This window comes from Lissotriton helveticus, chromosome 3_1 (genome assembly GCF_964261635.1).
Source record: "Lissotriton helveticus chromosome 3_1, aLisHel1.1, whole genome shotgun sequence".
NCBI classification, from domain to species: Eukaryota; Metazoa; Chordata; class Amphibia; order Caudata; family Salamandridae; genus Lissotriton; species Lissotriton helveticus.
The window spans coordinates 1,726,144,166-1,726,164,672 of NC_136061.1; the positions used below are offsets into that span (position 1 = coordinate 1,726,144,166).

General features: G+C 43.9%; 1 protein-coding gene across 3 annotated transcripts in view; it reads left to right on the top strand.

The window, feature by feature from the left end:
• EYA3 (EYA transcriptional coactivator and phosphatase 3) overlaps positions 1-20,507 on the top strand; it is an 860,742-nt gene that overhangs the window by 821,653 nt on the left and 18,582 nt on the right. For all 3 annotated transcript variants that reach the window (XM_078682511.1, XM_078682514.1, XM_078682513.1), the window contains one exon: positions 12,611-12,711. In XM_078682511.1, coding sequence (XP_078538637.1) covers positions 12,611-12,711 — 101 coding nt within the window. The remainder of the gene's footprint in view (positions 1-12,610; positions 12,712-20,507) is intronic.

Below are 20,507 nucleotides of genomic sequence, written 5' to 3' on the forward strand. Positions count from 1 at the left end.
GAAGACTTACAATGATGGCGTATCATTTATAGTAGCAAGGCACTTGCTCTTCCATGCAAGAAGTATTGCCTACTGGCCTCTTTATCCTCGGTTTGTTTCTTCTCAAAAAAGGTGACTGCCAGTTACCCACAACCAGGTCCTTCGTCCCTGCATGTAGGATACGGATGTCATAAATGTTCAGAGGTTGAATATATGCTCACACAGTTGTTTCCATTTTCCTTGATCTCACACTCCAGTTGCGCTTAAGATGTAAGTTTGAAGGCAGAGGCCAAACAGCAAGTGTGAATTTCTGGGCTCTTGAAGGATATTCGAGGAGTCATATGTCAGCTGTCAACTGATGCATGTTAAGAGCAGATGAAGGGCACCTTTGAAGCAAGTGATTTCTCCCCTACCGTTTGTTCCCTGAAAAGGGCGATCATAAGTTAACAGATAGTTTATATTTTGCAGTTCTCTTGCCTTTTTGCCCTTGTTTTGGGTTTTCCACCTGGAAACGTCAAGCTTGACAACACTTACAACTCAAAATTTATGACAAGGAACTCTTTACCAGTTTGAGTTGAATAATCAAACAGGCAGAAGTGCCAAGAACAGGCATCATAACCAAAATATTGCAACACTCAACATCTGCTTGTCACTTTAATGTAAAGATGAGACAGATGCTTTCAAATAGTGTAATAGCCAAGATTTGTGCACTAAGAATTCAGATCTGCACACCAGTGGGGGATGAGAGATTCTCTGTGCTTTAGGGGTGCGGGATCTACTGCCAACTCCATATTCCAGGACTCTCAACCTTGTATTAAGACTGCCAGGAGTGGCTGCTATAACTCAGTTTCAAAGGAGAGAAGCGACCGACTGCTCAGGACAGATATTGGAGAGGTCCTTGTAGACAGGAGACCCTGCTCAGAAAAAGTGCAGTAATTGAGCTGTAAGATACCCACCTTTTCTGCATGGTCATCCCCAGATTTTTCACCTTTTTCCGGGCATTATTAGTACTGACCTTAGAACTCTGTGCATTATACACCTGCTAACCAGGAGTAAAGTGTATGTGATCCCACATCAAACACAGTTAAATTGGCTTATTCTTGATTGGCACGTTTAACTTGCTTGTAAATCCCTAGTATATGGTATAGGAAGTACACCCAGGGCCAGTTTTTTTTTATAAATATTAAGGGAAAGTAACTTTTCAAGTTACCTTTTCCATGCCTGAAATTCCTGTGGGCTAAATGCATTAACACCACAGCAACTCCCACCTAGTGCTCAGCCCAGGATAGGTTTGACATTCCTCCTAGGGGCACACAATAGGCTTCTCTAAATGGGTGGAGGTGACTCCTCTGAGCTCATTAGAATATGCACGGTTGACGTTGTTGCCATTCTGTTGACAACTCAAAATCAAATCCTGCCTAACAGATTGGTGGAGCTACATGAAATTCCTTAGTGCATTTGTGAAAGGAAGAGAACAGGATAAATCATGTGTCCCCGGCCAAGTTGCTGAAGGACCGTGCATTTGTCTGACCAGACTTCTGTTTCTGGGTTTGTTGTAGTTGTACAGTGCCTGCTTCAAATTGTATTTAATGTTAGATCGGAGGTCACCAGTGATGTGGTTTGTCAACAAACAAGGGGACTCCTCCTTTGCCTGACAGCGTTAATACTGTGGTCTTGGGCTCACTACCAAGGGTCAGGGTTTTTGAATATCAGAGCCCACAGCCTTGGCTATTGTCACCTTGCCGATTACAAGTGGAGTCTTCTGCCGGAGTTAGTCCAGGACGTCCTTGTCCAGTGGGGACACCCCTCAGGGGAACTTATTCATCTCCTTGGAAAATACTCAGTGTTAGCAGTTCTTTGCTATCCAGTATCCGTTGAGAGGATCTTTAGGGGATGCATTTCAGCTAAGGTTTAACTTTAGACTGTATTATGCCTTTTCCCACCCCCATACCCTAGATTGCTATGGCTCTCAGGAAGATTCAGAGTTTAAACAAAGGTAGGCAATTCCTAGTGGAAAATTGAGAGGAAGGGCTGTTCAGCATGTTTTTTTAATTAATGAAGGAATATGCTCGAATAGGAGCAATGGCCCTCACTCACCAGAATGAGTTTCATGCTTCACCTTTGGGCTAGCTACTCTTCGGGCCGGCACTACAATGCCTGACGGGCATCCACAACGGATTATTTTGCCAGAAATCTTTTGTAGAACAGCCATGTGATGAAGTGTGTGTGTTTATAGTGTAGATTGGTAAGATAAGTGTAAGACAAAAGTGTGTTAAAATAGGTGAAGTGATGCTCAAAAACAAGACATTTTAATGACTTCTAGGTTTAATTGGTCAACTTGTTTCTCGCCTTGTCGTAGACAAAAATGATCATGTGACAATTCTGCTGACTTAAAAGTCATGCGAAGCAGCTGTCATTTCATTTCATTTTGACTTTATTCGGTTATTGAAACGAACAACCATAAAAGTACAGATAATAAATCACATTTAAAATATATATAAAAAACAGTTCCACTAAAACACAGTAAGATTAGCTCATCACATTTCATTATACAATTGATTTCCGAAATCTAAAAACACTTTTAAGAAACGCAGATACAGATGCAACAGTTAATATATTATCTAATCTCTGGACAGCTAAAAAAGCAGGACGACACCGATTAACTTCCATGATCTTCAATATGGGCACCATCCATCTTCTCCTAGGAATTAAATATAATTTACAGAAGAAGAGGATGTGAATGTCTGACTGTTCAGACAAATCATCACATGGGCACTTATTAAGATGTTTTGACCAGTTGTTCGTATTAGGGAAACTTCGGGCCAGATGTGGGTCACCAAATACCGGTCGGTAACGGACGATTTCGGCCGTAACCGACCGGTATTTGGTGATTGAGATGTAGGGGGCCTATATTTGACAGAATCGAATCGGTAAATCTATATGTAGGTGGCACTGGAAACAGTGCCACAGGCCCCTAAGAATTCGTTATTTACCATGTAATACTATTGCATGGTAAATAACGGATTCCTGTGTACATGCACATCTGTGCATGTACACCTGTGCCATGTGACACACATACATGCCCAGAGGGCATGTATGTGTGTCACATGGCACACAAGCCTGAATCAGGGGTGCAACAGGGTGTCAAAGTGACACCCTGTCCCCCTTTTCAATTCGGTAATTTTACCGAATCGGCCCATAGGAATCAATGGCAATTACCGAATCGGTAAATACCGATTCGGTTATTACCGAATATTCCCGATTCGGTAATTGATTCGGTAAAAATACCTACATCCCGATTGCCAGTTCTTAAATACCGAATCGGTATTTACGAATCGGTAATCTGGGATTACCTACATCTGGCCCTAAGATCTGAATAACAGATTTAACCTAAAGCGTGTTAATAAAAACCTTTCATAATCAGTCATTTTTAACTTAACATGTGGTTGTATTTTACTTGGAATCATTATTAACTGGTGCACGATCACACTTTTTTTTGTCATTTCTACAGTGGTTCTGCGCTCTTCCAAGTACCTCGTGCATATGTCCTTCAGGACTTTTCTGGGGACATCACGCAACAGTGCAGGATCATCATAATAATCTGTATGGCCTATGTTTGTACAAAACTTCTTTACGTTAATTAGCCATCCCACTTTACCACCGATCTCTAGCCTCATCACATCATTCAAGATGGAGCGGTTAAATACACACTCCTCGGTGGTCCAGGCCCTGTGCCACTGCAGAACCGGTGCAACCTTAATAGTGTCTTCTATATATGGTTCCCCAAGTTCAGCGTGACAAACATGTGTAGAAACACTATCAGGGACTGCTAAGAGGCATTTCATAAAGGAGTTTTTCACCACCTGCAATGATTTCACATTTGCGTATTCCCAGATTCCCGCCCCGTATGTGGGGATTGCTACACAGGTCGCTCTGTACACAGTTAAAAGCTCCCCAATCGGTTTTCTGCCCATCTTTTTGCTAAAACTTTTCAGGGCCATTATCAATTTACAAAACATTAGCCTTCTGGTCTTAATTGCACTGTTCCATAGGCCAGATTGATCAAATAAAACACCCAGGTATGGGAAGGTTTGGGGTGAAATCCACTGGACTAGATTCAATGTACATAACCTTTTTCTTTCTATCTGCCCCGGGGCCACAGGTCATACAAAAAGTCTTAGTACAATTGATCCTCAGGTAAAGGCTAGTCATAAATTCCAAAAAAAAAGAAGTAACCAACTTTTGTATGGCCAGTGGTGTTCTGGCCATCAAGACTGCATCATCGGCGTATAATACCGCTGGAACAGATCTTTTGCCAACCATCGGCATGTCCCTACACTCCTGTAGCAATATTGTGGAGAAGTGTGGCTCAGGGGTTAGAGGCAGCAGACCCGGAAGCTGAGATCGGTCCTGGACCAGAGTTCAATTCCCCGCCTCGGCGGGGTCTTGGGCTAAAAATTCCACGAACTCGATAATTCTCACCCCGGTGCCTCCTCGACTCACGGGTTCACACTCTGTGACTCTGGGCAATAGCTTGCTTAATCTCCACAACGGCCCCTCGCGGCGGGATGCCTGACTTTCACCTTGTGGATACCCTGCTATCTCACAGGGGAATACCAGGAAGGGTTCCCTAAGCAAGCGCCGGGAAACCCACTGCGGGTAGCTGTGCGCTATATAAGCTCAACTACATTTACATTTACAATATTCTCTAAACATCATTGATGTAAATTGTAAAAAGAAAAGGAGCAAGGGCGCAGCCTTGCCGTACTCCTCTTGCAATGATGAATGGTTCGGTACACACTCCATTCTTCCCAAACCTAACTCTGGCGAAGGCCCCCGAATATAATTCCTTGAGAAAGCAAATAATGGATTTCTCTACCCTTAATTTCTCACGGATCAGCCATAGCTTACTATGGGTGACGCAGTCAAAAGCTGACGTTAAGTCAACGAAAGTTAAAAACATGCGACCACCCTTAGCTTTAGTATATTTTTCTAAAAGGACGTGCAAATTCAGGCATTGGTCAATGGTGCTCAGACCTTTTCTAAAACCATATTGTAAGTCACTAATTATTGAGTGTTCGTCAGCCCATAATTGTAATCTATTTAAAATGACACGGCCAAACATCTTAATGGTTGAGTCTAGTAGCGATATGGGTCGATAGCAAAAACAACTTGATCTATCCCCCTTCTTGGATATCGGTACAATTAACGACTCATACCATGAGGGTAGTAAGCCATTAGTACACGATGCATTAAAAAGTCGAGTGAGAAGCTGGCCCCATAGGTAGATGTTATTCTTATATAGATCCACCGGGACCCCATCAGGGCCGGGGGCTTTTACTCCTAGACTTGCTTTTATGCTTGCATTTACTTCTATTAGGGAAATGCCCAAGTCACATTTAAAACTAGAATGTTCGATATCCTCCATTTCATTATTCTGAGTTAAGGCGTCATCCCTTGGGCTAGTCGCGCTATATAATTCTGCATAGTGCTTTACCCAATCATTCTCAGAAATGGCTATTTCTACCCTGGCCTTAGTTTTTTCATTAAAAAAAGGGGCGTTTACTGCTTGCCAAAAAGCTGTAGTGTCTCTGCTCAAAGATGCCTCACACAATGTATCCCAAGCTTCCTTTTTAAGAGTATCTTTTCTATTTTTCAGTGTCTTCTTATAGTCATTTCTTAGTTTCTTAATTAAGATACCGTCTTTAACAGGGGCATTTAAGGCGTGTTTGAGATTAGAGTAAGCCTTGGTACAAGCTGTATCAAGCCAGCTTGATATATTCTTCTTAGAGCTTTTCGCTTCCACCCAAAGGCTATGTTTAATTTGTGAAGCAATTACTAAAAAGTTTTTAATAACTATTTGGTCACCTGCATTTTCATCCATACAAGCGTCAATGTTGGATTCGCATTTCCTTATTATTTTAAAAAGAAAATCCTCGGGGACCACGTTGGTCCACTTTAAGGAATAACCATTCTGCCTATTCAGCACAATATTTCCTACGTGAGGTCTTGGCGTACAGTTTCTATAATGTTCATTAAATGGGTTCGAGATGTCAATACTTAAGGGAAAGTGATCACTTAATGGGTTATCCAGGGTTTTAAATACTCAAACCTTTACCCCATATTTAGCCGACATCAATATGTAATCAATCGTTGAATAGGCACCTCTGCCATTAAAGGTGGGGCAGAAAGGGACATCTGTTCGACCCAATCTGTTTGCAAAACCCATGTCACAGCTAAACATTATTTCATTTAGATGGTCCCCAAATGTGGTGTGCTCAAAATGGCTTAAACTAATCTCAGTGTCCATCATTACACCACAAGTTCCTTTCTCTCCTCTTTGACATATAGAACAGTTGAAGTCCCCTCCCCAGATGACACAAACTTCTTTGGTTCTCTCACCCAACAAAGATTTAATATCCTTGCCTAGGGCTTTCAAAGTTTCTTCCACGGCATCCGCGGGGACATTATTATAAAACTTAACAAGAATCAGACAAGACGCTTTATCAATGTATATCCTAATTACATGATAGTACCTGTTATTAAAAGGCATCTCAATTTTGATACATTTAAACAGGTTCGACACGTAAGTGCAGAGCCCCCCTTTGGCACTACCGTGTGTACAACTGATTGCGGGTGAATAAAAAGTTTTAAAACCACTCAAATGATGAGCCTCCTTGGCCCAGGTTTTTTGCAGGCTCACTATATCGTGCTCAGGCACAAGGTTAACCCAATTTCCGTTATCCATTTTTGCTCTTAAACCTGCGATATTCCAAAACATTATCGACCACGTACTCATGTTATTCACACTGTCCGTCAAGCTCATAGGACCCAGAGTTTCTGGATTGTCAACTGACAGTATATTTACTTCAATGCAACTCTCCTTCGGTATGCCCACCCCTTCACTGTTGGTTTCCCTAAATCCTAGCCCATGGTCCGCCGATGTGCTATTTACTCCTTCATGGACATTTCCCCCCGTTAGACTTAAATTTTCGGGCGGAGATATAGGGCTGACAGGAAAGATGCCAGATCCGAGTCAATCAACTTCCTCCAGCCCTTGGAGCGTATCAAAACAATTGAAAGTTGGAATGCCAAACCTGTCTCTGTATCCAGCCATGAACCCCCCTTGCTGTATTACAAAAGCGGTTGACGGTGCAGAAAGTGAAGACGGATAGAAGTAACTCAAGTCAAAACTTTGTATACCACCGTCCCCACTTTGGCGGGTCCATTCACAAATATGCCTTAACGCCCGTCTGTCTCTGAAATTAACTATAATGCAGTCACCTATTAGGTCTTTTGTTCTACAGCCAACCCAGCTCAATCTTCGCACATGTAAGATTTCGGCATGTATGTTATCAGGGAGTGGCCTTTTGGAATTCAGCCAAAAAGTGACCTTGTTTTTTAAATCAGAGTAGGTTTCTATTTTATCGTTATACAGCTCAGGACCCCAGTCAGCACCACAATATATGGGGCAGAATCTGGTGGCAAGTCAATACGTGGCTGGATAATCTTCTGTTTAGCCACACTTGAAATTCCCCTTTCTACATTTAAAGTTTTACCTTCCCGCTCCCTTGCCCCTAAATCCTTTTCCACCTCCCCCCCAACCTCTTTCCGTCCTTCCCCTACAGAAGCCATTATCCTTTTTCCTGTTGTTAAGTCAACTTGACTAATTCTCTTTTGTGTCCCCTTAAATATATTAGATGTTTTAGGGACTACTACTGGTGTAATAATATCTGAAGATGACCCTCGTACAGTTTGTTCTGCTCTACTTTGGTTCTGAATATTAACAGCAAGTTTCTCCAACAAGTCAGAATTAACTGTAGCTATCTTTTCCATGTTCCCTTTTTTCTCAGTTAAAAGTTTGATTCTCTCCAGTAGTGGTAACATTAAGGACTTCATCAATCGCTCGACTTGATCCATAAAACTTACGGGAATTTGGGATAACACCGGGAGCTGAGGGGGCAGTAAATGTATTGTAAATGTATTGCGACTTATATAGCGCACGTATCACCCGAAGGTATCAAGGCGCTTGCTTAGGGAACCCGTCCTGGTATTCCCCTGTGAGATACCCCGGCAGGGTATCCACAAGGTGAAAGCCAGGCATCCCGCCGCGAGGGGCCGTAGTGGAGATTAAGCACGCTATTGCCCAGAGTCGCAGAGTGTGACCCCGTGAGTCGAGTAGGCACCGGAGCGAGAATTGTCGAGTCCGTGGAATTTTTGAGCCCGAGACCCGCCGAGGCGGGGAATCGAACCCTGGTCCACGGCCGATCTCAGCATCCATGTCTGCCGCCTCTAACCACTGAGCCACGCTTCTCCACAGCGTACAGCCGGAGTACTTGGTAGGGGGGTTAGGGTCCGTGAGGGGGCGCTAGTTAATAATGGCGGAGACAATATTACAGGATTCCCAACCTTTTTCGTTTTGATTAGCTTTGGGCATCTTCCTTTTTGTGCCTCCTACAGGCTCCGACGGGCGCAGACGGGCCCGCCCTTGGCCCGCGAGCGTCCCGCGCTGCTGTGGGGCAGAGGCGTTTTTTAAGCACCTCCCGGTGCTTAATTGGTGATGCAAGCACGTCGCGCCGCCGGGGACTCTGGGTAATGGAGTCCCGGCGCGAAGAAATCAAGCATTGTAGTCCCCCACGGACTGGTCGGTGGCAGCAAAGGCGAGTGGCAGGAAAGCAGACCGGTGGGCCCACGGTGAGTCAATGGCAGCAAGCAAAGCGTCCCCAAGCAGCGGTCAACTGCATGCACCAAATTAACATGTACCCAAAACAAAGTGAATACAAATAACACCGTCATATACACACAAAAATGTGACAATTGTGAAGCCACAACATTGTTACACTCTCACAGTTGTGGTATAAGTAAAGAATAACAGGGACTCACCCAATTAGGGTAATGATTCAGCCCCGCAAATAAAAGCAGAGAGAACGCTAGTTATAGTCCTGCAGAAAGCGTTGATTTAAATTGGCTCGTCTTACAGTGTAAGTACAAAGTGTTCCTGTCTTATAGTTTGGAGACACTTAGGCGGAACGGTTTCCACCTCAAGACCTTCCTCGGCTCTGCTTCCTTGGAAGGAGGAAGAGCAGAACGGGTGTTTTTTTTTAAATTAGTGGTCCAGTCAACGCCACTGGACAACTGGTCCCAAAAACAAGCGTTATTTTACCTTGATTCCACTCGTGAGCTCAGGGTGGACGATCAACCCTTCCTTTGTGGGGTATGTCGGAGCTGAGAAAGGGATGGTGGTGTAGAAGCAGGCCAACTCGTGAAGGGTAGTTCTCTGCATAAAAATCTGCTACGCATTGGCCAAAAAGCAACCTCCTGAGGGTTTGTGTGTTCACTCTACCAGAGCCAGAGTTAGCTTGGCAACGTGGGCTTCCGTACACATGTTTACCACACACTACTGCCTAGACAGTCCGGCCAGCGTCATGGTAATTTTACCTGTTCAGTCCTAGAGGATTTCTTATATAATCTGTATTGCAGCCCCATCTCCAGGGAGGTATTGCTTGGGCGTCTATTCTAAGGTAAGCAATCTGTTGCTAGAAGTCTCCATCAGATGAGCAAGTTACTTACCTTCGGTAACTCCTTATCTTGTCTCAGCCAAGAACAAGCCTCCTGAAGGTATCTGAGCCCATTCCATCAGGGCTAAGTCTACCAATTCTGCACTTGCTCTGAGAGTTCTGATTGCACACATTTGTAAGGCAGCATTCTGGGCTTTCTTGCACACCTTTGCTAAGCATTACTACCTGGATGCGGAGGTGCATGTAGGGGTGGACTGTTTGCCAGGTGAGCCTATCAGGATTTCTTGTACTAATCATCCACCAAACCTCCTCCTGGGCTGGGTGTGGTGGTGATATCTGTCCTACAGGTGAGGAATCTGCAAGTAGAAGTATCCATTGAGAAAAAAGTTACTTGCGTGCGGTGACTATCTTTCTGGTGAATACTCTGTCTACCTGCCTTCCTCCCCGTTTAGTGGATGTATTATAAGGAAAGGTAATACGATTCCATCTTGCATTAATTGGAAACTGTAGTCCTTCATCAATGTCAATCTACCCTCTTCCCTCAAAGTCTTGGGAGGGGAAAAAGGGTGGTAAATTGATGTTGGTGCACCAGGGCGGGTGTATTGTGGCCTGGTGGCGATACCGGACGTCACTTCTGGTGCGATTAAGTCTAGTGTTCTCTACTAGTGACCTCATTGCTTTGAAGTTTTCTGGATCCAGTCTGACTCCTGGGAGTTGTTCTACATTTGTGGAAGCTGCAGGCCGATAGAATATCTACCAGAAAGATTCTTAGCGTAGGTAAGAAACTTTTTCTTCCAGACCTGTGCTCAGCTAGGCGTCAACTCCATCTTGTATTAGCTGGCTGCTGTTTTATAATTTTCATTGTGTGTTTATATTTGTTGTTGACACCTTGCACAGCAAAATGTACACTGTTTGTAATGACATGTTCTCATAGAACTCCGGAGGAAGCCTTTAGATACTTTTTCATGGCTGTCGTTGCTCACACACTGTAGTTAATTCACTTGTGAGTTTTTCCATTATTTATGTAACCATATTTGTTCTGATAACTCCAATGACATTTGGTCAGAAGGGGGCATCATTATTATTCATATATGGGGATAGTTGAAGGATTGGTGGTATTATATGATGTTTGTTAATGTTGAAATATGATTTGATGTAGTTTAGATACATTTGCTCACCTCAGTGCTTCCTGTGATGAATTTGGGGGAGAGGCTGATATTTTTGGGTTTGTACTAGGCATGCTGCCCATTTCTCGATCTATTTGGTGCACGTTTTTGACTTAGACTTTAAATTCTGTTAGTTGCTGCACCGCTTTTAAATGCTGAAGAGCCTTTTTTGCAATTGATTTCCTTTGCTTTTGGCTTGATGTATTGAACTTGACTATAGTTTTGTCTTCTGTAAGGCACTTTATATATTTAACAGACATGAATAGATTATCAGATTTACTGATCTCAAGCTCCCTTTTTTAATCGGTCTTTATTATTGACCGTATTTTCAAATGCTGTTTTGAATCTTATCATTAGGGACACAATGCCTAATTCACTCTTGAGGACAACACCGTCCTGACACCACGATAGGTGCTATAACTATCATGTAGACCATCTAAGAGATAGCGCCCACACTCAATCATTTTTCGAAAAATGTACACACTGAACATTTCAGACCATCTCTGTGATCATTTCACAGAGGTTGTGCATGAGGAAAATTAATTCTCCACTCTTCACTGGAAACAGTGGTTCGATCTAGGGGCCTTTTTTGTTATGCCCTAATGCTTTCTGCCAGCTTTTCAGTGACACCAAGGTAACTCTGATGGACATGCCCTTCAGTCACTTTTGAATTTTTGCTATGTAATACTTTAAACGAGGGTAGGCCACTGCCCAATCTTTGAACTTTACAACAAATTCAAATATTACTCCCAGGGCATGTACTTTCTTAGCTACCAGCTCTCTCATCCTATGCAGCAGCAGAGAAGCTCTAGTGGCAAAATAAGAATATTGCATTGTTGCATTCAGAGACCACAAAGAACAGCAGCAGTTATGTTGCTCCTCCTCTTCCTCAGCGCTTCCCTCTAAGCCCCTTAAATCTATCCTGGAAGGAGCACAAGCAGCCTGAGGTGTGGAGTGTGTCCTTCCAAGCAGAGTACTGGCTGTCCATTACTCCAGAGCATTGGGTCCTGCAGATTTTTCAGCAGGGCTAGGCCCTTCCCTTCTAAGGCCCACCTTCCCACATCTCTCCTATTCCATCAGTTGCCTCCGCCGACCATGCTTGCATCTGACAGGAGGTTTGTACGCTGTTGAGGAAGGAGGCTGTGGACCTGGTGACAGAAGCCAAGCTACGGCAGGGTTGCCTCTCTGTGTGTTTATTCCCAGGAAAGACTGTGGCCCCCATCGCATTCTTGACCCCCGTTGTGTGAACTCTTTCCTCTGTTCAGAGAGGTTTTAAATGATGTCTCTGACACAGGTAGGAAGTAGGTAAATGGACGGTGTTCGTCGACTTGCTTGGTACATGTTTTCACATATCGATCCTGCAGTCAAGCAGGAGGCAGCTGCATTTTGCTAAGGACTCCACCCTCTACCAAGGGTCATGTTCTCGCTTTATAAAACTTTATAAATAAATACATTTGCGTTCCTGCTGTTCAGACTAACATTGGCACGTCAGGTGTTTACAAAGGTAAATGGTAGTGGTTGCTGCACTATTTGGCAGCTAGGTTGTTGCTGTATTCTCATGCTACCCGCCAGTGCAGCTAAACCTCACGAATTGCCTGCATCCAGTTGATGTTTAGACGCACACTAAAACTGTAGGACATGGAATCAAATAATAAAGATCAGTACTTGATGCAGCCTTAGTTAGACTGTTATTTCATTTAAAATTAAATGAATGATGGTGTGATGCAATTGTTTCCATCCAGTATTAGCAGTAGTTGATGCTAACAAAGACAGTTAATGGATAGTACCATTTTGAAAATCAAAAAAGGTTCACTATGTGTAGTTGTAAAGTTTGTGGCAAACTGATGTACTTAAATATTTAGCATATGTGAATTTGTTCAGGGCATGTTGCCTAACATGTAGGTTTATAGACACAATTTGATAAAAAATAATACTCTTGTTTTGCAGGTAAAGAGAGTTGCTTTGAAAGGGTTGTTACAAGATTTGGAAAGAAAGTTACATATGTAGTGATTGGAGATGGAAGGGATGAAGAAATTGCAGCTAAACAGGTACAGCAAAATACTTTTCTAATGGACTTGACTTCCTGCAGATTACTGATTTTCGAAGGTTTATAAGTGTCAAGCTGCATCCGGAAGAATCTTTAGAACTTTTCTCAGCCAGCGCCAGGCAGCACCCAAATGACTGCAGCTGTGGAGTCTTACATGCTTCATCTTTGTTTTATTTGTGCTTTCAACAGACTCTGAGAACTGAAACTCCTTGGGTTTTCTTTAGATGTTCCTATATAATTCCTTATCCACCTGCAACTCACATTTGGTGGCCTGATCTGAATCACAACTGAATGGACTATGCCTGTGTGTCCAAATGCAGCCAAATTGCAGAGAGAGACAAATATGCTCATTGTTTCACATCAGGAGAGGGCTTACAGATCTTTTTTTCTTTCTTGGGACATTGTAACTCATCACAATATACTGCTTTTGGTCCAGGAGGAGTGGTCATGTCACGCAAGATATAAAAACAAAACAAACATTGCCACTCATTCTTCTCTTCACTCCATAAATTGGGTTGTTTGAACTGAAACCACAGTACGTATTCCTGGAATGTCATATTCCTTGTCCAGACCTATTTGGATGCTGTTTAATGCCACTCCATTGAGTCCACTACATCATGTTGCATTGTATCACCACCGCTACATAGTCAGACATTACATTGTTGAAGATAAGTAAAATAAATAGGTTAAGAGTTAATTTAATTAAAAAGGGTTAATTTTCCAATCTGTAACAAATAAAAAAAAGAGGTGGTCAAAGACACAAGAAGATGGAAAGTCCCTCATTGTAGTGGTGCTGAAGTAGGTGCGAGCTGCTAGGATCGAGGTAACTCCATATGAAGCCCTTCCAGTAGCGTTGACTCTGAGCCCAGCTAATTTTGCAACTTTTCTACCTTCCAGTTAATTCAGGGTTTACCTCTTGCCTGCAGTTAGACCTGGCATCTTTTGGCGTGGTTTCCCCTATCTTTTTGCCTCTACCTCCTGTGTTTTTGATGCTGTGCTGGATTTCGTTTTTGCTGGTTTAGATGCTTTGGACACTCTTCCACTGCTGATCAGTGCCAGAGTGTAAGTGCTCCCTATGTAAATTGTTATTCTGATTGGATATACATGTTTGGCATATTTGTATCACCATGAAGTCCCTAGTAAGTGCACTGGGTGTGCCAGGGCTGGTGATGACAAATGCTACTAGTGGGCCTGCAGCACTGATTGTGCCACCCTAAAATAATGTCTCAGGCCTGACACTGCAGTGCCTGTGTGCAGTTTAGAACTGCCATGTCCTCCTGGTCAGTGTCCCCACTGACCAGGCCTAACCCTTCCCTTTTTGTGCACATCAGTCACCCCTATGGAAGGCCCAAGGTACCCCCCTGGGCAGGGTGCAGTGTATGTAAAAGGTAGAGCATATACTAGTGCAGGTAACATGCTCTGATAGTGAATGGCAGCCATTTTCGTTTTTCACTATTGTAAGGCTATCTTGCTCCATAGATTAACATGGGGGATGCTGGCTACAGTGGTTAACAGCATGTCTTCCCATAGGAACAAGATAGGACATAAGTATCTAGTATCCCTGAACTCAGAATTTAGGAAAGGTTGTTTTTAAATCCTGTGTTTGAGAACAGCACTTTTAGAAAGTTGCTGTTCTCTTGTCTGACCCTTCTGTGTGCCTTGGCCTGTTTGTGTATTGACTGTCTGGTTTGAGAGTGACAGGGGCTGGGGATTCCCCAGGAGGCTGGCTGAGTCATCCCTAGGCTGAATGACTGCATTTGCAACTTGAGTGGTGGGAGGAGTTAGCACCTGGGCCTGAATAGGACTGTGCCCGCCCCCCACAGTGCTGACTCCACCCCCTGTGGTGCGTCTGATGTCTCTGCCCTGCACTGTGAAAGGAGAGAAGGAATCATGTCAACAAAGCGCTCCAGGGCTGTGCTTTCCCTCCACAATGCTGGCTCCACCTCCTGCTGGGCGGTTGACGACCCTGCCCCTCTCTCTGAAAGGAAAGGAGAAGCCATGTAAACAAAGTACTCAAGCAACGCCCAGAACTGGTTCAGACCGGGCTCAGGGCCCACTTGCACAAAGAGAACAAAGACTTTTAGGGGTATAAGTACAGGACCCCTGACAACAGAAAATTAGATCATCCTGGAATCAAGAAGGAACCTCTGCCAAGGAGAAAGCTGAATCTGAAGAAGAAGGAAGACTGTCCTGCTGTTGCTCTGCTGGACTGACCCGTTGCTTTGCTGCCAAGGAGATGGGAAGGACCTTGCTAGTGTACTGTGTCCCCTGTCTTGAAAGAATCTCCAAGGGCCTGAGAAGAGCTGGCTCCCTGTTCTGAAGTCCCAGGAACAAAAGGACTTCACCCCCAGCTTCCCTGAACTCTGCTGAGAGAGTTCCGTCCTTCCTAGATTGCTTGATCCAGTTGTGGGGCTTCTGGAAGTTGTACCTATGCTGGGAAGCTTGAAACTAAGCTTGAGAGACTTTTGAAATTGAAAAGTGTTGCATCGCTCGCTTGCGGAGTGCATCCCCGACAGTGCTAGAAGATTCCCGCCGCTACGAAGGCCGAGATCGTCGCAGCGCCGTCGCATCCTTCATTTGCGGAATGCACCAGACCGGTGCGGGAAAGTCTAACATCGCTGCGAGTGTCGTCGCAGAGCCTGTCGTCGCTGGGTGAGATTGCCGCACCGCTTGCTTGCGGACCGCATCACGTCGCTGCGAGTGTCGTCGCAGAAACCATCGCGTCGAGGAGCTGCGAGAGAGAAGATAACCGCTGGTCCGCGCATCGTCGCCCCAGAGATCGTCGCAACTCCAAAAGATCGTCGCATCGTGCCTTTGCGAGAACAAACTTCCTACGGAACCTGCGCACCGGAATCCGTACAAGTGGCCTTCCTCCCCATACAGACCGGATTCGTCGCAACACACCCGCTGCTGCAGCGGGGCTGTCGCAAAACCCCTCCCCAGGGTCTCAGGAGCAACGCATCGCTTGTTTTCCACCGCACCAGCTTCTGCTTTTGGAACTTTGTTGCAACTAAAAGGTACTGTGAGTAAAAGTGACGCAACTGTGAACTTTTCATGCATCTGTGGTTTATTTTATCGTAACCTAAAGAATTTTAACGCAACCTTAAGAACTCTTTGGAAACCATATTCTTGAACTGTGTATGTTGGATTTTTGTCGTTTTGGTCTTGTGTAGTTTAGATTAAATACCTTTATTTTTCTAAACTGTTGTGGAGTCAGTTTGTGGTGTTTTCACTGTGTTACTGTGAGTGTTGGTACAAATACTTTACGCATTGCCTCTGGGTAGCCTAGACTGCTCGTGCCAAGCTACCTAGAGGGTGAGCAGGGGTTATCTCAGAGGATTATCTCCTTGCCCTGACTAGAAGCAAGGGTCCCTATTTGGACAGTGGTACCTACCTCTGCCGACTAGAGACCCCCAGTTCTAACACCTGCTTTCTATCTCTGCTGGTCCAGAAAATCTGTCACAGTGAGGGCTGCAACTCTGGTGGCATCAGCTGAAACAAGCAGTGGTCCTGTACTTCCTGCAGGGCCATAAAAATAATTAAAACTAGTAGACCAGGGCATATATGAGTCTTAGACCCTAAACAATTGTTAGAATGGTGTCTTTTTGGGCACTAAGCTCTCATTTACTTGACCTACACATGATCCAAACGATAAATCCGAGGGACCTCATATGATTCCCTAATTGATTGACATGGGTTTACTAACCTATTTGCAGGATCCCAGTAGGTTTGCTATCTTTTCTGAAATAAATGTTCTGGAAAGATATGGTCCTTCTTTAAAAGTAGTAAAATACCTTTGCATGTTTTTCTAAATGTACAGTTACAGGAAGATTGAAACCCAGGTAGAAGGCCAACCTGCTGGATTTTTGGCTTTATCCAAGCAGTAGCTGAGACTCCCTTTTAATGGCTTTTGGATCCCATTTTGTCAACTGGGGAGACACCGCATTCTGTGCCAGCCAGCCAGGCTATTGGGTAGCACCAGCTGGCTCCTTCTGATCTGACGTTTCCTTGAGTTCATTTAATTCCCGAGAGAATGGTTGTCCAGGCCTCCTCAGTCTCAGCAAAAACCTTATGACTTTCCCTGCAACCCTTACATGGTGCTAAGGAACCTGAATTTCATATGCAATTTGTTCTTGATGGCCAATAATGCCTTGTGCATGTTTTTCCATTAATCCCACAGCCTGTGGATGAGAGTGGATTTAGCAATGGCTCACTTTGCTGAGGATACAGTAGAACTTTTGATGGTGCTATTTAAGGATGCCTTGAATGCATAAAAATAACCAGTGCTTTCCAAGCCGCAATACTGGCCATGTATTGAGAAGGGCAAGCCTTATTTGCTGAACACAAAGTTTTAATGGTGTTAAAAGCTCTGTTGGAGGAGCAAGTGTATTGACCATGTTACAGAAAGCCATCATATTCTTCATACAGACGAACATCTTAGGGATACCAGATGTGCTACTGGTATAGCATACCATAATTATTCTGAGATTCATCACTGCATGAGTAGCATAACCAAATACTGAAAGGCAATAAGGCATCAGAGCACCCCCTAAAAAGATGTCAACCTGACAACAGAACACATGATCAATCAAGACCCTGCTGTTTCTTACACTGGCTCCATTCCTACCAGGGCCACTTTTGGTAGGGGGCAGTCTATGTCAGCATTTCCCAATTTCGGAGTTGTAGTATCATACAGATGGCTGATGGACATTATCTGTTCTGGTCACTCATTGCTACTCGCAACAAACTCAGTGCGGCTCCCAGGCAGGAGGCCTTCAGTAGGAAGATCTGTTTACCAGGTTTTTCCTAGTTTTTAAAAAAGGATGTAAGTTTCAAGATCAAGTAAAGCTAATAAAGGAATGGTGACTCAACAGCAGATACCAAGGTACACCCTTCTATACAATGGAGACACACAAATGTTTCAGCTTGCAAAAGTTATGCTGCTTCTGACTCAGTTTTCCATTTACAAGTACAATAACATTGCTGGAATGCATCTCCTTGTGCATCCATTTGGTTCCTTAATGATGCTCAGCATGTGAATTTCATTAGAAAACTAGACAAAGTCACCAAATATCTTTATCCTTGGATGAACTAAGATCAGGTGACACCACTGCCATGACAGGTAATTCATTAGAGGTAAGACGACCACTACCCTTTCATGGGTCAAATGCTGCATCAGCAGGATTTGCCATTCTTTCTGACCACTTGTTTTGTGAAGGTGGGGGAGGGGGCATCCCCATCTGCAAGATTGAGCTTGCACAGTTCTTAAATTGAGCCTGTGGCCTCCAGTGCTCAGCACAGGCACTTAATAGTCAATGCCAGCGCATGTAACAGTCTGCCGCAAGGTGGCGCTGTCTCACTAATTTAGAGATGACAAAACAGTTCAATATTAATTCAATATACATTAAAAAATACTATTGCCTTGTGCCCAAGGCATTCTTATAGCTTTGGTGGCGTGAAATAGTCCAAATTGTCACACTTGTAGAAGTGTGATGGTTAGTAATTGTATTGTTAATATCATTGGCAGCGCTGGCTTGGGAAATATGTGACAAGAGCCCTGGCATTTATTTTTTAACACACTAAGCACTGGAGCTACAATAAATTACTCGGAGAAGTCATTACACTGAATCATGATGAAACTCGGAGATGTGAAATTGGTTCTTCAAGCCTTGCTCCCACTACTGAAGGATGTAAGGATACATATGTACAACATGAACAGTCCCTTCCACACCCCTAACCATGTAGGGATAAACTCTCCTATTTTATCTGAGGAGAAATAGATGTTTGGGCACTGAGCTATAAAGCATATTGTCTCGATGACAACAGAACGTGTCCCCGATGTCATCAACAACTGGGTGGATCCTCTTAACAGAAGGGAATTAGTCTGCCACAAAGAAGAGCTGAACAACAGGCAGGTGCATCTTATATTTCAGTGGTGACTGTGATTTACAATTTGAGTGCATTGCAGCACCTTGATGGCTAGTGGTTCTATAAGATAGGCATCCGCATGTATTACAGATGTACAGGTTATGTTCATATAACATTCTATCCTATTGGGTAACATTTTTGGAACATTTTCCTTAAGATTATTTATTTGTACAGAGTACTTGCATCCCAGGCATTAGGGTACTAGGAACAGAGGGCATACACTCAACACAAAAACAGTGATAACGCCTCCCTGAAATGACTAAGGAGGCAATAGCATAAAAGATAGAATTTTATAACGTTCTCGGATTTTATGGTGGTCCTTGGTAAAATGGAACCAAAGTGGAAGCGGGTTCCAGAGTTTGCCTAAAAAGCACTGCTGTCACATCAAATCCATTTGCAATATAGGGGGCGTAAGTTGCCTTACTTAAGGACCCTCCTAGGGGTAGAAGGTTGCAGAAGGTACATGTTGAAAGTAGGCCTTCTGTTAGCCTGGGCCCCATCTATAATACTTAGTACTTTAAAGTAAATTTTCTGTTTAGCAAGAAGCTGATATAGAGACCTTGGTGAAGCAGAGACATGGTGATTTAAAAAAAAAATCACTTTTACAGGTTTCAATTTTAAATACAATAATGAGTACCCTTACAACATGCCTTATTAAGTGACTCCCCTTGACGCAACACAGCTTTATAATTTTCAAGACATTATGTACTGTAATCACAATTCACAACATTGGGTTGTTGGTTGACTGGGGTGGAAGCCTGGGTCAAACAGCAACCACAATCCTTGTCAGTGTGAGGCACAAACCAACCCCCAAATTAACCTGTGTTCAACCCTTGGTAACGTGGCACAGAGCAGTCAGGATTAACTTGGAGACAGTGTGTAAGGTATTTGTGTAACACGTCAAACAGTAATAAAGTGAAAAATACCACACAAAAAAGATCCCACACAAGGTTAGAAAAACAGATTTTTAAAAAATAAAACAAGATCAGTACGACAAAAATCCCATCAGTAGAACCATAGATATGCAGTTTTAAAGATTGTAGGGAATATAACGCCAAGAAGTCTAAAGCGCCAACTGTGGATATCTGGTCGCGCCAGACCAGGACTAAGTCATAAGCTCAGGCCAACCGCAATGGAGCGCGGGCCTGCTACAGGGACCCAGTTTGGCCAGCTGAACAAAAACCCTTAAATCCTGGTTTGCTGAGTGCTGCAAGGGTCTGCGTTGGTTCCAAGATGCTGCGTGGCTGCGGTGCGAGGGCCTGCATAGTCCTCAACGATCCTGTCAGCGAAGCTTGCAATGCGAAGTCTAGAATTTTCCTCGAGGATTCCCTCGCCAGGGCTTGCGATACAAAGTCTAGCATCTGGGATGTGGCTCACAGTCTGAGTGTTGCGTTGGTTCAAGCAGCTGCAATGCAGAGTCTTGCAACGTCATTAAATCTGCCATTGATGAGGGATGCGTGGGCCTGCGGCAAGACTTTGTCATGCTGTCGCAGTACAGATGAGATTCCGAAGGTGATGTGAGTCTTGGTGATGGGTTTAATCCACGCAGAAGCGGCTTCTTTGATAAAAATCTGGTTCCCCATTGAACAGCTTGAGAAGCGATATTCAGCACTGGCACTCAGTCATTGTCCCTTCTGGATAGAGCAGCGGTTTTTAAAATCATGGCATTGCCTAAGTTCCTGTACTTACTTCATAACATGCCCTATGCTGTGCCCCCAGGCTATTTGCAACAAATAGACGCCGCAGTATGACAGTTATTGTGGGATGGGGGGGTGTCACAAATTTCCCTAGCAAAGCTGACCAGGAGATGGTTTGATGGTGGGATAGCACTCCCTTCCCTTCGAGGTTACTATTGAGCAGCTCAACTTA